At 33.7% G+C, this 17,612-nt stretch overlaps 1 protein-coding gene across 1 annotated transcript; it reads right to left on the bottom strand.

Annotated features, from left to right (window-relative positions):
* Positions 1–2,952: 2,952 nt before the first annotated feature.
* LOC101266728 (vacuolar protein sorting-associated protein 51 homolog) lies at positions 2,953–16,917 on the bottom strand. Its single transcript, XM_004240522.5, has 20 exons — positions 16,476–16,917; positions 12,728–12,867; positions 12,404–12,458; positions 12,128–12,235; positions 11,294–11,392; positions 11,116–11,193; positions 10,435–10,512; positions 9,032–9,169; positions 8,095–8,195; positions 7,919–7,986; positions 7,530–7,603; positions 7,385–7,451; positions 6,690–6,805; positions 5,456–5,722; positions 5,252–5,368; positions 4,404–4,475; positions 4,259–4,309; positions 3,889–4,119; positions 3,633–3,809; positions 2,953–3,403 (listed from the first exon to the last, which is right to left on the bottom strand). Exons 1-20 carry the CDS (start codon positions 16,656–16,658, stop codon positions 3,287–3,289), a joined length of 2,337 nt encoding a protein of 778 aa, XP_004240570.1. The 5' UTR covers positions 16,659–16,917; the 3' UTR covers positions 2,953–3,286.
* Between the last annotated feature and the right edge of the window lie 695 nt (positions 16,918–17,612).

Genomic DNA, 17,612 nt, shown 5'->3' with positions numbered 1-17,612 from the left:
GAAACAAGTTTTTTTGAAACAAATAAATATTCAAAATACAATAGAACAAAAATATTTTTTATCGGCAATGAATATGCATAGTAACGAAGAGTGCTAGAGCCTAATTAATTGTCATTACATTCAATGTTGTCGTGGACTTTTTCTAGAGACATTTATAATTTTCTCTAGAGATCATTTTCCCCGTAGTGATAACTCTTCTTTTGAATAAAGTTTTTTATTTTTTTTTTGCTTTTTGATAAAGAAGTAATAACTCTTTCTATTGACTTCTTTCAATTAAATTTGAGTTAAGCAACATGTGTTTTTCTTATTGATTGTTAGGAAAGTAAGGTTGTCATTATTATTATTTGTGGATATTTGTGAGTTCAAGTACTCAGAAAATTATGCTTTGAGATTTTAATATGTTATGTGTAAAAAACTTTGTTTAGAATGTCCAATTATGAATGATGTCGCCTATCGCTTGGTTGATAATTACATTATAACTATAGCAATAACCATGGTTCAATTCCAAATAAGTTGGATTAGTGATATGAAACCTAAGCAATAGTAATGACTACTCTGAGACGATGAGGAAAAATATTTATGATATTAATAATTTTAGGGTCATGAGAAAGGAGCCGAAGGTCCTCCATTTGAATTAGTTAATTATGTTCTTGTACGGACATGATGTTCCACTTTACTTGGGAGTATTGTAGTTTGAGGCTTTTTGGTCTCTTCTTTAACGTCTGATGTTATTCATTATAAATTCTTGGAATTTAGAAAAATTTCATTACTTCTGATCAACTATTTACATAGAGATTTCTTAGACATCTTTTTTATACTTAAAAGGCTTAAGTCATCGATAACCCCTTAAAGTTGTCTGCATAATTCATTTAGACACCTCAACTAAGACTCTTACCTATTAGACACTTTAATATTAATAAATATATATCTATTGAATATAAAATAACAACTAACTTTACAAATATTGTGCGTGTAATGCACACTCGTTATCTTGACAAAATTACGAATAGAACTACGACACGTGACACATAGGCCCATAATTTTAATTTTGAAAAATACAAAATATTTTTCTGCCTCTAATAATATATAAAGAATTAAATTGATAAAAAAAAATCTTTACCCCCACCCCATCTAACTTATTGCCTCTTTCTTCTTTATCTTCTTCTTTGTTGTTCCACAATTGCCATTCCTCGGCGATAACAAAAAAGAAAATGTCTAACCCCATCTCATTCCTAATTAATCCACCAAATGTTTTCCTCTTTCATTTTTTTCGTTATATGCTATTCCTCCGACGGCTATTCCAATTTTATAAATTTAATCGACCTTGATAAATGATTTTGAAATCGAAAAGGAAGAGAAATTAAAATTATATAAAAAATTTTATAGCATTTTTAATAAGTTTATGAATGGTGATAGTTGCTCAATTGGAGTAATTGAAAATAAAAATGTACAGATATTGGCCAATTTTTTAACTTCAAATGGTCCATTTTATTCTTCTTTTTGAAAATTCAACAGGTACTTTGTTTAGAGAAAATGAAAAAAAAATGAATCATAACAAAAGGCAAAGAAATTTGAAGTTTTTAAAATGGTGGGTTGAAGGGAGATGAGTGTGTGTGTTTTTATGATTTAAAAGATTTATGTTTAATTAAATTAATTTTTTTTTATATTTAGTCAATGCATGCCAAGTGTCAACAAAGTAGGTATAAATATTTTTAAAAAAATTTTAAAAAATGCATTCACGCGCTCAGCAGCAGTGAGATACACTTATTTTGCCACATCGGTGTTTTGTGTTTAATAAGCACATTTCTTGAATAATTTAGGTGTTCAATAGGTATAAAACCTAATTCAGGCGTCTAAGTGAATTATGTGGACAACTTTAAGGAACGGCACATGACTTAAGCCTACTTAAAATAACTCTATGACTCATAATTTTTAAATAAAAAATAAAAAATAAATTTTTTTTTAACACTTTTAACATTTTAGATTCCCTTGAGATAAAATGATCTTGACAATGAAGTGTATATATCGAAAATTCGAATATTACTAAATGATCAATGTGAGCATAATAACATAGTTCAATCCTGTGCGAAGCATGAGTAATTTACCTAAATTTATGTATATAATAAAATAAAACCATATCCAACAATTTTTTAAATTTTTTTCTTATAATAATTTTGAGAAGGTGTGAAAGAAAAAAGAAAAAGAAAATATTTCATATCCTGTGATGATATGTTGTTCTATTGTGCTATCCATGAAGAGCTTGCAAATTTGGGGGAAGAATTCGATCAGAATTATCGTCAAGTTGTCATCCATGATATGCTAGGTAAGATTCGTGAAATTATGATCGATATTTTTGTAGTGAAACGGAGGGAGGAAGCATTAATTGATGAATAAAACACTTCGATCAAGTTAAATTATTTTTTTTTGGCAATAAACTTTGAATATTATCATATCAAAAACAAAGTATTACAATTTCGATCAAGTTGAAAATTGGTGGCTCAATTATTCACGTTTTTTCTTTTACATTGATTTGATATTTTATGGGTAAAGTAAATTTATAGAATAACTCCATCCATAATTATGTCTCTCTATGCCATTGTCGTTTGTCTACATCTTTCTTCGTGAGGGTACTCCCCCATTTCAATTTATTCATGTTAATCTCTTTTTTCTAATTTTAAGTTTTTACGTGACATGTATAAAATCATAAAATTCAAAAGTTTTCTTAACTTTCTCAAACTTCGTATGAAGTCAAAATCAAACAAACAAATCAAAACATCTTTCTTCGTGAGGGTACTCCCCCATTTCAATTTAATCATGTTACTCTCCTTTTTCTAATTTCAAGTTTTGACGTGACATGTATAAAATCATAAGATTCAAAAGTTTTGTTTACTTTCTCAAACTTCGAATGAAGTCAAAATCAAACAAACAAATCAAAACGGAAGGAGTAGCAAATATTAGAAGATGTCATTATATATTAACACAAAGGGGGAGGAAACAACATTCATTACACTCAACTGTCTAGTTTCAATACAAGAGTTTTTCGTTTCCCCTTTAGTTTCCAGCAAAACAATACCTCTTCAGGATTTGGGAAAACTGAAGGTACTCGGAGGGAAACTGAAAGTCGTTTAGGAAATGGTAGCCGGAGATGGATAATGGTTATATACACACCTTACAGAAGGTTTTCATGGATCTGATATTTCCGATATAGTACTTGGCATGTAAGCCAGCATCTCGTGAACGTTTTCAGATCATGGCAAGCTCAATGGTCACAACGCCACCATAATTGTTATGAGGTAGGACTCTGCTCCCGAGCCTTTGCCAGCTTTGCTTGGGTAAGCCTGTCCAGGATAGAAGGTTCCAGAGGAATTGGATCAAGACATCGCTCAGCAGCAGCAACAATTACCTGTTCGTTCAAGAAGATAAAGTTCATTTAATCTCTTGTTAGACAAAAGAACAGTTGAAGCAACAACTCTATCGATATGTACAGTTTCCAGCAAATAAACAGCAGTGTAATGGACCCTTTGAGAACTTTCATACTGCACAAAAGGAAGTGTCACTGAAGAGGAGACACTAGCCAAAGGTTCCTTCGACATAGTAGCTGTAAAGAAGATATGTAGGCATTATGTCTTTACCTCATCAAGCAAAAAATCAACAGCAGCTTCATCATCGGCAGTGTCCTTCAGAGTAGTTTTAAGAAAATGGATGTCCAGCTGAATTTGTTGAAATCCACTACGGTTAAAAGTCTGAAGTCGGACAAATTCTTGTAAACTCTTCAAGCAAAGTTTCACGATAGTAGTTATTACTGAGTCCTGCAAAATCAAGGACATTCTTAACCATTGTTCTTCCAGACAAATGAAGTTTACCAAGTGACAAACACTAGCACCCAACCTGTGTATGTTCAACTTTTGTGAAAATTTCCATCTTCTGCTTAAACAATTTCGCCAAATGGGACTCAAGGAGTTGACTTCTCGCCTGCTGGGTATTTGACCGTACCATTCTGTCATCTCTTAATGGATTACTACGGGAGGAAATGGTGCTCCCACTGCTGTCAGAACGGCGATGCTTACGCTGGATCCCTTCAGGCAACATATTCTTTACTTCTTTAATGATACTATCTAGCTGGCAATAAGATAAAAAAGAAAATGTTAATTCTTGTCATGTATCCAATTACATATTACAATGAGGGGATAGTTTTCGCCCACACCGCACATTAACTTCCCGTTCTTATAACAGGAAAAGAAGATAAAGCCAAAATTACCTCTTGAAGAAGCAGATCAACAAACATATGAACTTCTCTGGGCTCTTTATGCTGTACAAACAGGAAAAGGTAAGACGAATTAGCACAAACCATCACATTTCTGCTCTTGGGTAAATACTCCTACCTCATTATGTGTTAAGCTTACCTTGACCCAATTTGGCGTTGTAAACCTTTTATTCAAGACAAATGATATCTTCTGAGTTCTCATGTTAATATACTGAGAATAAATGGAGATGAAGAGAATCAGAATTTTGATTTCATACTCTACTAAAGAAGGTAACAAAAGAATCAACAAATTTCATGTTTCATTTATAAAACTGTAATCAAGCTAAGAAGATGATTTGAAAATTGAAACAGTGAAAGATGCTACATAGATAAGCAAGCAATCCATATAGCACATCATCAAGAACCTTCAAAAGCAAGAATTGGGAAAGCGTATGAAATCATTTAGATACAAGAAAAACATCTTTATGGCCTACCGACTAACAAAAATTACATTCAGCAGTTCTACTAGATATAATTATAGAAAAATGTTACTTCTTCCAAAATGTGCTATAATTCATTCACCAGATGAAAAGTAGTTCACAAAAAAAATAAAAAATCATATAGCTTATTTTTTTTAGACATGTAAGGATTTAACAAATAACAACAACCAAGCACTAAGACAGTGAATTTGCTTACATGATCTGGGATCCCCTTATACAAGTGTTACCTATAGCTTTTGCATACTGCATAACCACTTTTCTCCCAATAGAAGATTTTACACAGTAAACTTCAGTAGCTCTAGACATCTACCATTAAATTGCTGTATGTTTCTTAAAGAAACAACATACGAACTTGTTAGCAATAGAAGACTAACCATGGCGGAGACATTAAACTCTCAGTAGTTAAGCAAAATAATTCAGATTCTGTAGTTAAGCCAGTCACTGGAAAAGAATAATAGTGTTGGGCATCTGTAAGAGAAAGAAGATGCTCAGAATATAAATAACATACATGCTGCAAGAATTTTTCACCAGCTGCTCTGAAGGTGCGACAAATTTCTGCAGGAACAAAAGCTGGACCATTTTCATAGCCCCGAGACCCACCACCAGAGAAAGATGAGGCAATTTCCTGAAAGATTTGAAAAGTTAAGAAGTGCCAATTAAATGGGGCAGAACATAAAATTATACTGGCTATAACTGCTAGGCCACCACTAACCTCGGTAATTCTGGGAATGGCATTTTGCTCAACAAAAACAGAGAGTTGAACGAGCACAAGAACAAGCCCAGGAAGTATTTTGTCTCTCTGTATTCCCTCATGAAAGCTTAGATCTTGACCGGCTGGATTTTTCTTTCCAGAAAGTAAGAAAAAATGATCATTAAGTTTCCTGAAGAAGTCCTGAAATCCTTCTTGTACCCAGTCAATAACCAAATCTCTCAACTTAGAAAGCAGTTCCAAGTTTTCATCAAGAAGTTGACGGAAATCCTGTCATACAAGAAATCAAAGCAAAGGTGCAACTCAGAACAGAATTCACTAGGAATTAAGTACCTGTAATCGTGATTTTATAGCTTCATCTTTTCTTTTAGAAGGTAGGTTCCTTGTGATACAGGAAGCAAGTCTATTTATCTTTGATACAGGGAGCTAGTTTTTGTCTAGTTGAGTTATAATTCAGGTAGTTGTTTTGGCCTAGTTAATAGTTAAAACTATCTGTCAATTACTTGAGATCAATTGTATTGACGTCTTGTGCAAAGACCACAGAGAGCATAGACGCATTTCAATAATTTAATACCAGTGCAAATTTGTAAAAGCATCATCATATTATTATTGCATTCCATAGAACTATTCGCAAGTAAATTACTCACATGGAAATGGATTTTACTTATTGGAAGTTCTCCACCTATATTTTTTTTTAATGACAAGGGAAACCCGCAGCCGCTACCCTTTGGGTGTGCACAGGGTAACACCACCGCTCCCATGCAATAGCTCGCAAGCCACATAGGAGAGGTAACCCGCACTAGGCAAGCCTGGTGTGACGAGCTCGACCCAGAAGGCAAACCCCTTACTTTCGCTGGCAAGGGGTTTCGAACTTGAGACCTCCAACATGGAAGTCCCAAGCTCAAACAACTGGGTCACCCCGAAGGGTTTCTCCACCTATACTCATAAGAACTCTTCAGTCTGTTACTTCTATATCATGTAGATTTCGTAATTGATGTCCAAGTAGGCTCTAACACTGAAGCTAAACACCGTAAGGGCAGAAGTAGAATTGATCAACATGTACCATCAACTTTAAAAATCACCCGTCCCACCCTCCGATGAAGTCTAAATCTTGAGGGGGACAGTACATAACTAGTAAAGTAATACTAATAACTTTAGTAGGTTTGAACAAATACAAGAATTATTTGACATAAGGATAAGTAAGAACTTTGAATAATTCCGCCACAGCTTATTTTACCTGTAAGACATCCATACTGCCTTGCACTACTGCCTTTTTACTGGCCTCAAGGATGGCCTGCAAAGAATTTTTTTCTTCAATACCCTCCATTTGATTACCCACTTTGACGACAGCACCTGACAATTCAAAAGAACAAAAAATAGCCAAGATCAAAATGCATTAGAACTCGTGCAACATATGTGGTTTCAATATTAAGGTCATTGTATTGATATAAAGAGTTTATTTTTCTCAAGGTTACTCATTTGTATTGAGAAAAATATAAGAAAGTTAATATGGACTATACACTGAGCTTTGGATCTTACATGGAGCGAAATGTACAAATATTTCAGTTTTATTTCCTTTTAAAGACAAAAGATAAGTTGGACCCATTTTGAGCTGTTCTTTGAAGAATCTTACCTTTTAGGCAGATAGAGTAGGTTCTTCGTGAAAAAGGGACAGAAAGCTGGTTCTGCATTTCAATTTCCGGGAATCGGTAAATTCTTTTTATTTAATTTATTTTTGAGAAAGAATAGGTTCTTTTTTTTCTTTTTCAGTTGATGAAAATCAGAGGTTTGTTGGTTTGCACATCCTCCTTAGAGATATCTTTATATCTCTTAACTAATCTGTTACATATCTTTTTGTATTGCTACTGTATCTTCTTCTTTTTTCATTTTTAATTTACATGTTATCTATTATTTTGATTTAACAGTACAAACCTGAAATATCAAGTAGAAGATGGCTAAATCTGCTAGCAACGTACTGTTTAACGGCAACATGAGCAGCCTGAAATGACAGAGTCAGTACATCAATGACAATCGAGCATTACAGACTAATAAGAGCTAAATGTCTTTTATATGCAACCTCCATGGTAATATCACGCAGACCAGCCTCAGGCAACACTCCATCCATGAGAAGCACGTCAGTCCAAATAATCCCTGATGAAATATGAGTGCCATAAGATACAATCAGTCATCATTACAGTGTTCCAACACAAGTGTTATCCATGAAAAGCATGGTTATAGAAATAGTAAACTTGAGATTTTGGAAAGCAGAAGAAAGCTTAATGAACAAGCAAGACTGAAACTAAACAAAACAATCAGTCATATTGAACATAAGGTAAATAAGAAAACGAAGTCCAAATAAAGGAGTTAAGGAGATGCAGTTGAAAATGCAAAATTAAAGTTGAATAAGCAAAATAAAATAGAAGCCCATTTTTCAATGTCCATGAGGTGAATGGTCATTAAACTTACTTAACATGGCAACAAGATCAGAAGAAGCAAGTTGTTTCTTGATGTGCTGCTGGGTGGATTCAAAGTGCCTGAATTTGGTAGTAATCACAGGTGCAAAAATATTAAGCACAAATGATAATGAGAAAAAAAAAATCAGATTCACCAAGAAAGGGATGTGGTGAATAAGAAGTGCGCACATTTTAGGTATGTTCTGAGCAAGTCTGGAAAGTTGCTGTTCTGAATCATGGAAAATAACTCGATAAGCACGGACAGCCTCGGAAAATTCACGAATAGAAGCCTAAGTCATGAATAGGAAACATTAATGTAAATACAATTAGTGCTCAGAAGGAGAGAAAATGAATAAATCAACCATACAATTCAATCCAGAAAGGAACTCCAGAAGCATACTTAAGATCCCGAATATGTGTCCTTTTGGTTTCACCATCTTGTATTAAGCTAAGTGCGGGGAACTAGAATGTCGCATAACAAATATCTCAGCGAAGTGATATTGTATGCAATTCATTGAACTTTAATTATGGTTAGTTTCTTTTCTCAAGTATCATTCACACCCTTTTTGTAGTGATAATTTCCACCTCTTTGCAAGGTTGGGAGGGGTACTCATCTTTAAAAAAAAGTAAAGGAAATAGTGTTATTAATGTATTTAACCAAAAACATCATTGTCATTATTCACATCCCTATCCCTATCCTTAGTTTTAGTTATCCTTATTCCCTTTTTTTATAACTAAAAGCCTCCCTTACCCCACATGTGGTATGACACAGGATATTGTTGTTGTAAAAGTCTCCCTTAATTAAAAGCCCCATGCTACACTAGGATCTTCACATACTTTATTTTGAAAAACATTAGACAAACCAAATTTTATATTGAAACTTCTTTCACTCCCGACTCTCTCCATTCTCCCTTCTTTCTCCCTCTTCTTCTGTCTTAGTCATTCTATCTATTCCACAATCGTCTCCCTGTTTCTCCTCTCCCTGTCTTCCGTCTCTCCCTCACATTCTTCTCTCTTTATCCTTCTTGTTTCTTCCCCTTGCTTCTTTCTCATCTCTCTTTGGTGTTCACATTGTAGCCTAAGATTCCAACTTCAAAGCATGAGTAATGACCTTGCTTTAACACACCTCATGAGCAGCAGAAGTAGCTGATTCAGGAAGATTTCCTTGATCTACTGAAGCAGGGGGTAGTTCCTTAGATTCCAGATGGAGATCCACAAGGAACTGTTCTAACTTTTCAAATAGTTGCACCTTCAAATTATCAACCTGCATAAAATATATGCATTCAAAGATCAACATGTTAGTTTTTGCTCACACTCTTTATAATTATGGCTTTGCAGCATTTTTGATTTTAATACAAGATGCTACCATTTTTTTAAAAAAAAAGAAGATCAACATACAAGAGGAAGACAATAGAAGCATCAGTAATGTTGATTGCACCAATAAACACATGAATTTTTGTTTCAGTCATTTATAGTATTTACAAACTACACTCGAACATATACAGTTATTCTTACAATGATATCCAAAGAATATGAGGCCGTGGGTTTCCTCTTTACATCATATATTTTTCTTTTCATCTTGAGGGAAGTTATTTCGACAAGCATGCGATGAATAATCCATACCATGATACTGGCATAGAAATAATTTTAGTTACCAACAAACTACCATATCCTTTTGGCTCTATAAGCATACAAAAATGACCACATTTACCATTGCACTACGTAAAAACACATCCTTAACATTTTCAATTCTCCACTTGAGAAAAGAAAAGGATAAAATTGAAGAGGCATATTAGACAAAAGAAGCTGATTTTCATTCAGAGGGACTGGCAACCGTAGGGTTTTGATGATAATTCAGGGGACATAAGGTACCTATGTCTTATGTTCCTCAAACTCTTCAAAATTCTCGTCAGGTGCATGTCGTATCCTCCAAAAGTAGTTTATTTTGGAGGATCTGACATGGGTGCAGCGACATTTTTTAAGAGTCCTAGTAACATAGCTTATGTCTATGTTATTATAATAGGAAGTTTATCATAATCCTTTTAAAAAACCAAAAATATTTTAAGTTATTAAAGGCACATATTTTTAAGACAAACAGTAAGAGGATCTTAGTATATGGCTATCCAAAATATACGAAAGTCATCTTAATATGTATTTCAGACGTCGCTTACCCACACCCCTTCCCAGCCGTTCTTACACAAGTGATATAATTTATCAAGTTAACCCATTGTGCAATTAATTCACATTGGATTAAACTTTCAACAAAATGGAGCAATTTTACTAGCTACTGCCGAGCAAGGCATGGATAAAATTGAGACCATCGACATACTCATCTTCACTCTTCACAGGGCTGAGAAAACAACTAGAAGCTAAGCAGTGCATTTAGTACATATTTTATTTAAACTAAAGCAGACTAAAATTCTTATGAAATTAAAGCTCCGTTCTAACATTCAAGGATAAATAGAACCATGCACAACAAGTGATAGAAATGCTCATATATAGAAGCAGAAAAAGAGGGGTGATACAAACCGGAAAATTTAACTGCTTAAGGAGCATAACAGCTTCAGCCCTGGCTTGTATTGATTCAGAATCTGAAAATACCTTTCCCTGTAACCAAAGAAAAAGTAATATGAAAGCTCAAACGATCATTTTTGCCAAATTCTTGATAGAAACCCAAAATGGCTTGAACCAGTTTCTGCAAAATTTGTATTCAGATTCCTCTTTTCCCCAACTCCTTCAAAACTAGCCCTTAGAGAGAGGGCAGATCAAAACACTCCACAGCATGGCAGAGATCTAAATGGTTCATAGGGATAAATGAAACTTTGCTGGGATGTTTAGAATGGAAAAGTAACGCTGGACAACTCAAACACAAAATCAACAACTCCTCCCCCCCCCCCCCCCCCCGCTCCCGTCTATCCCATTTTTGTGTGACACGCTTTACTTTTTAGTTTGTCGCAAAAAGAATGGCACCTTTCTATTTTAAAAACAATTTAACTTCAAACCTCTCATTTACCCTTAATTAGATGATTTATAGTTGCACAAATGTCTATGGCTTGTTGAAGACCACAAGTTTCAAAACTCTTTCTTTATTCTTCGTCTTCTCTCCTCCCTTTCCTTCCATCTTAACAAAATATCTAATTCTGTTTAAGTACCTCAACCAACTATGGCCTCTCTCAACAAAGTAATTGCTAACTCGAAAAAAGGAGAAACCTGCAAGTGCGTTGTAATAACAGCAATTGCTTCCTCTGAGGCTCTTTTGCAATCCTGGAACGAAGAGTCTCCATATGCCTGGTGATGAAAAAGTGCTGACCTTAAAGATGAGACTTTGACGTGCATTTACATCATACAAACAGGAAAAACAGTGGAACAAATATCACTATACACAAACCTTGAAAATGGGCATGGCTCCAGTGTAGTATTTCACAGCATCAGCATAGGCTTCTGATTTGATACACTTTGCTAACCTAGCGGGTAGATCATATATGAACTGCTCTTTTCCACAGAAAATGAAATCCATGTAACTCACACAAAACTAGAAACCAACTCATATACAATTGATAGCAATATACAACATAAAGTTGCATTTTATCTTTGTCGTAAAAGAAAGTTACATGATGAACCTGAACAAGAAGTCTATAAGACTGCGAAGGTAAAAATGCATATTACTTTTTTCAATTGACAATTAGCATTTATTTACAACTTCACCAATTCTTTTTTGACCATTTAATCATGTGAACTATTAAGAGCTCTAAAGATCCAGTGGCTAAAATATGGAATGGATAATTCCTTCCTCCCCAGACCCCAATTGTGGGATTTCACTGGGTATGTTGTATTATAATTCCTCCTCCTCCCTAAAAACAATTTTACATATACCCCATGAATAATGAGTTCAGGCAGCTTGTACTGGATGTAATAGATGATGCCATTTTTAATTAATATCTGGATAAATCTGTTTCACTGCCGAATGAGCGTCTTGTTTTCCTTTGCTTAATTGTTTTTTTACAAGTATTTCCCTTGGTTAAATCATAAACAATCAAAAGTCAACCAGCTCAAAATATCGGGCGTATAAAGGAAATGCTTATTCCTCTATCCTCATCACTAACAACTTAGTTGTAACGGTTGTTATAAGAACCCACAGTTAGTAACTTCATTACTTAATAAGAAAAGACACATTTCCCAATTGCGTAAAACATTGCAAGAGCTTAACACCTGACTTTAGTACCTGAATTTTGCGTAGAAGATTACGGGTCCTATGCAATTTCTCTATGTGTTCCCTCTTCTCAAAAAGAAAAGTATTGACCCCATCACTTTTAGATTGCACGGACATTATCTGCAAATAATTATTTTGGGAATCGTAACAGATTATCTGCCAATAATTGAAGAAAATCTAATTCTTGATACACATCTTTCAGTGTTTTGCTGCTTAGGTCGTGATTATAACCCAAAAAAAGTTCAAAATTCCTTAAACAAGTAAAAGGGAAAAAAGAAATAAGCAAACCTTTTCAAGAAGCTGCTCCATACTTGTCTCCATGCCAACAATATTGTTTTTCATCCTGGGAAGGTAATCATATAGGTGAGCTCTTTATTATGCCAAATGAGAACATGACAAGATAAAACCCAGTTAGTCCTGATTCAACATATAAGATGCAGCCAAGCACAATTAGTTTAAGAAACCTCTAACAGTGAAATTGAGGACCCGTGAAACATGCTATAAGTACTAAAAAACTCAACCTACAAAGAGTTAAGTTGCAACTGTACCCCTTAATGTTTGTCTCTCAAGGGATGGAATGGGTTCGAAACAACTTTCTAGAACATGGTTTACCTTTTAATTGTGTCTGTGGCACTTACGAACTTGTTGTAATTTTCATATACCAGCATTTGCAGGTCAGTATCGAGATTCTTTATCTCAGCAGCCATTTCGACATGCCTCTGAAGCATACCTTCCAAATTGGACTTCTGCACCTGTATGTTTGATGAAATATATGACATTCGTCCCAGACAAATGAATCAAAAGTCATATATATTTTTTCCACGACTAGAAAAGATGGCATGATTAAGGGTCAGCTTACTCCTTGGGCACGCAACAGATTAAGTAAAGACCTCTCTGATAAGTACAAAAGTTCGCAATACAGAAGTTTTACTGAAGACACCTTACTCAAAGACAAACCAACACGGCCACTGTGTCAAAGTTTGCTCCTCTGACTTGGGTAGGCTGAGGTAAATGGGGAAGCATATTCTACAAGGAATACTGATTGATTCTATTGCAAGAGACTGCTGACTGAAAGTATGACAACTCATTTTCCTTTTCTTTTCTTCCAGTTACAAGGATTAAACTGCTATGGAAATTTTATGTCTCTTCTTGAATTCTTTTAGGCTTCTGGTGAAATTACAAAATAAAAACGTCACCAAAAATTTGTTCGCCGCATATCAATACAAGCCATTACCCCATTAAACAGGGTGGGGTTCAATATTTATACCGTAGTTACTATGTGTTTACATCCAAAATCCGAACTACCAATGTAGTATCTCAGGTATTGCTATTTGGTGCTAAAAGAACCTTAAGTTGTAGTATATCTTCATGATTGTTAACAATTTATCTTTCTTTTAAAAGGTAATAATTTTATTCATACAAATGCAAAATAGTTGACTGTTCTAATCAAAAGCTTTACAGTTTCTATTTACCAAGAAAATAAATTACAGTTTCAGCTCCAAATAGCTCAAAAAGTTGAGTAGATCTTTAAAACTAGAAACATAGTGCTGCCTGCTCAAGGAAAAAAGAATATCCGAACATTTTCTCGTAAGGCTGTAAGAGTTAATTACTACAGTCAGGCCTCTCTATATACTGGTCATCCTCCACAACAACATTTCACTATAGCAGCCAAGTTAGTTTTTGGAACCGATTTTTAATGTTATGTTATATTATATGTTCTTATAACAACATTTCACTACATCAGCCAAAAAATATGTCATAAAGTTGTCTGTATATGTTCAAAACATTTTATTTTCTCTTTCCAAAGACGTCGATCCAAACAAAGAAGAGTGAGCAATCCAGATTTATCCTAGTTTTTACGTATTGCCTTGCCATGTTTATTGATGATGCTATAAACGTCAATTTAAATAGATTAGGAAATAGGAAAACAGGGAAGTCAAGATTAACTTGGTAGAAATTTGTAAATTAAACTGAAGGAGCAACCACATTCACATTTTTAGCATTCTTTCTTTTTCAATGGTACCTAAAACATGTAAATGGTAAAAGGATTTGCCTGTGTTAGGTTGGGGAAACACCTAAGAGTACCTATGAAGCCTTTCTTTGTTTAGCTTCCACAAATGAGCTTCGCCGAATTTGGCGTAGTTAAGTACTATGCACTTCTCTCCTTTCCTGCTAGTGGATCAGTCTCGTACTCACAGTACTGTACATTCTGTCATCCACTGCAGTTAAGGGGTAGGGATAGGCTCCAGTTACTTTAGTGGAGAATGATATTTGATGTGCACATAGATGAAGAAGCTGCAAGAACCCTCCAGGCCTTGAAGCTAATAACTCTAACAGGTGTTTTACCAAAGGAGAATCTTTTCTTCACCTCCATAAGTTGGGAAGCTAAGAAATTAAGCCATTATTGCAAGCTTGTAAATGGGGGATTCAATTTCTGGTTTTTGAAGAAGAACAAAGAAAAAGCTGATATCTTTGAGACTTCGATGCAACAGAAATTTGCATAAGCAATAAGCCCATTATGTCACTTGCTTAGTTGAACATGGAATTTCCTGAAGACCAACAGGTAAAGCTTGGACGGAAAAGATAAATATGGTTCGTAATGTTACTCCATTGTTCATTAACAATCAAACAGTTATGTTCCATGTCCAAAATCAAATTATCATCTATTACTCCTCCATCCTTACAAAAGCATTACTTCACAAAGTAAGATAGATGATCAAACACCTGAACCTTTCTAAACTCACACATCCTCTTAATACCATTTTCTTAGTCCTCCTTCAACCATCATTTAAATACGAACCCCATCAAATCGAAAGAACATCTTTCTAAGACAGTTTTTCCTCCTTTCATCCGTATTCGCGTCGCTTGCAGGTTAGTTTTCTGCTCCCCTCTATTTTCTTTTCTAAATAAAATAGGTATTGAAAGTGAAAAAATCTATTAGCTTATTTTGTGAAATAGTGGGTCCAAAGGTTTAGGGTTTAAAATAAATTATTTAATAAATATCCTTCAACTAATTAACTATAGTTAAAAGAATAGTTTAAGATTTGCTAATCAACTTAAATGACTATCTAAAATTACTCGGGGCATATATTGGCAAGGGTAAAATATTAATTTTATAAAAGTTTCAAAAATGACCTTGCCAGTCATTACATTATCCACAACTAAAACCATGTCCATCCCTGAATATAAGGAAGAAGAAGGGTTATTAACCAACATGATCAAAAGTTCTAAGTCATGACCTACCAATCGTTGTCATCTCTCAAAGTTAGCTCCACCGTAAGACCATTCCATCACGATCAACTACTAGAACTGAATTTTTGATTCAAAGTTTGGAATATCTACAAATTAGGAGTGATTATTACGCCACAGACTAACCCATGAACTCAACTTAAAGTGAAATCCATTAGACCAGAACACAACATCGTGACAAATCTTTTCTCGCATAACCTAGATAACATTCTGAATTGATATCGGCTACAACCAGAAGTGAACTTCAACCAACCATCACAGGTCTTATAAAGATTTCCTTTTCACAGCACAATCTTTTCACAAACTTAAGTTATAAATTTCGATCTTTAGACATGGGGTACCCATCAAGGGAGAAACAAACATATGTAATCCAAAGAAGAACAAGACCTGTAAGCACTCAACAAGTGGTACACTCTAGGATGTAGAACCTTTAATAACACTCTTAGACAATTGCAACTCTTCGTAATAACTCTTATATAAGTTCTCATAAGCAAGGTTGTACGTGTAGAACCATTGGTATACTTTCATTATTTGAACAACACAAAATCTTTCATAAATGAAATGATTAAGTCTAACCAAGAATCACAGGATCAGTACATCCGATCCACCACTAGGAATTCGCCCATAGATATGAAATCACGTGTGGGTATAGGTACTGAATCACACTCCAAACCATATCCAAAACAAAGTAGATGGACATATATAAATATACATAACCAGAGTCCAATAACACTATATGCAACAAGTCCTAAATTCTTTTAATTTTGTAGTGAACATATACACACTTCCATGGAACTACAGAATTCAATAAAATAATTGTTTTATTAATTAAAAAAAAAAATCAGGATAGCCATATTCCAAGCTAGCATTTAGCCATAGATTTTGTATCAAATCCTGAATATCAGTCTTGGGGAAAAAATTCAGCTAGTTCTTTCCGAGTAAAATGGATGCCCAATCACCACTTCAAAAACTCAACTTTTCAAGTTGCAACTTCAAAATCGGCCAAATAACAGCTTAAATTGCTAAAAAGGATTTATAAACCAGACTAAAACTAATTCAAAATCAATCTACAACAAAATGAAGTACCGAGCAAGTAAATGAGAGAACATACAAGTAAATTCATGTACTGATCGGCATCGAAGGCAGTAGTGTTAATGGTATCCAAAGTTGCAAATCTGGAAGAAGTATTAGGCGGAACTGAAGTAGAATTAGGATCTGGAGAGTAAAAGCTCGATAATAGATCTCTCATTCTCTTCGCTTTATCGTCAATCGGTACTTCATCATCTACACCCATTTTTTTGGTCTTCACGAATTCAATATCAGTTACTTAAGCTCCACAACTACTTCAATGGCAGAACTGAAGAATTTGAGATCTATCAGAGAAAAAATTTGACTTGGAGAAGATGACTCCACATAATTTGTTGAAACTTCATAATAGTACATTAAGTTTCAACTTCTATTCAATTACTCCTTAATTTTTTTTTATTTTTCTCAGGTTCAAATATACTTTTTAATTTTACTATTCTTTAAAAAAAAAAAAAAAAAGACAACTTACCTTTATTGTCTAGCAGACTGATCATATTTATTTTGAATTTTGAAAAACAAAATATATTTTGTTAATTTCAAAAATATGACTTAATAATATGAAATTATTTTATCAATTATTTAATTTCTTTAAAATTGACCTTCATTTTATCAAACATAAAATTTAAAGTTTATGATATTTTCAATAAGAAAGTACGATAATATAAGATAATCTATGAAAGTGATACATATATTCTATTTATCAAACATAAAATATAATAAAATTTATGTTCATTTTGTGATGAAAAGCATATAATTCATAATTCAAATTTAAAAGATATTGGATACATCACCTTAATCTTTTTTTTTTCATTTAATATATTTGCTTTCATTTGTAATAGATATAAATTCAAATCATACTTCCTCCGATTAAAAAAAATAATTTTTTTTAAATATGTTTAAAAAAATGACTCCTTTCCTTTTTAGGTAATATTTTAACTTTAACTTTTCATGCGGCATGTTTAAGACCACAAGATTAAAGGATGTTTTGGTACATTTTACATAACTTTAATTTAATTTATAAACATAAGATTAAAAAATCTTCTTTCTTTTCTTAAACTCCCTTTCAAGTCAAACTAGATTATTCTTTTTGAAACGGAGAAGAGTATAATTTAAAAATGTAATAATTTATTTTTTATTTTTTTACTTCATGACAAATAAATTC

Source organism: Solanum lycopersicum, chromosome 6, assembly GCF_036512215.1.
Source record: "Solanum lycopersicum chromosome 6, SLM_r2.1".
Classification (NCBI taxonomy): Eukaryota; Viridiplantae; Streptophyta; class Magnoliopsida; order Solanales; family Solanaceae; genus Solanum; species Solanum lycopersicum.
Note: the sequence above shows the minus strand (reverse complement) of the source record. Positions and strands in the feature narration are given on the sequence as shown.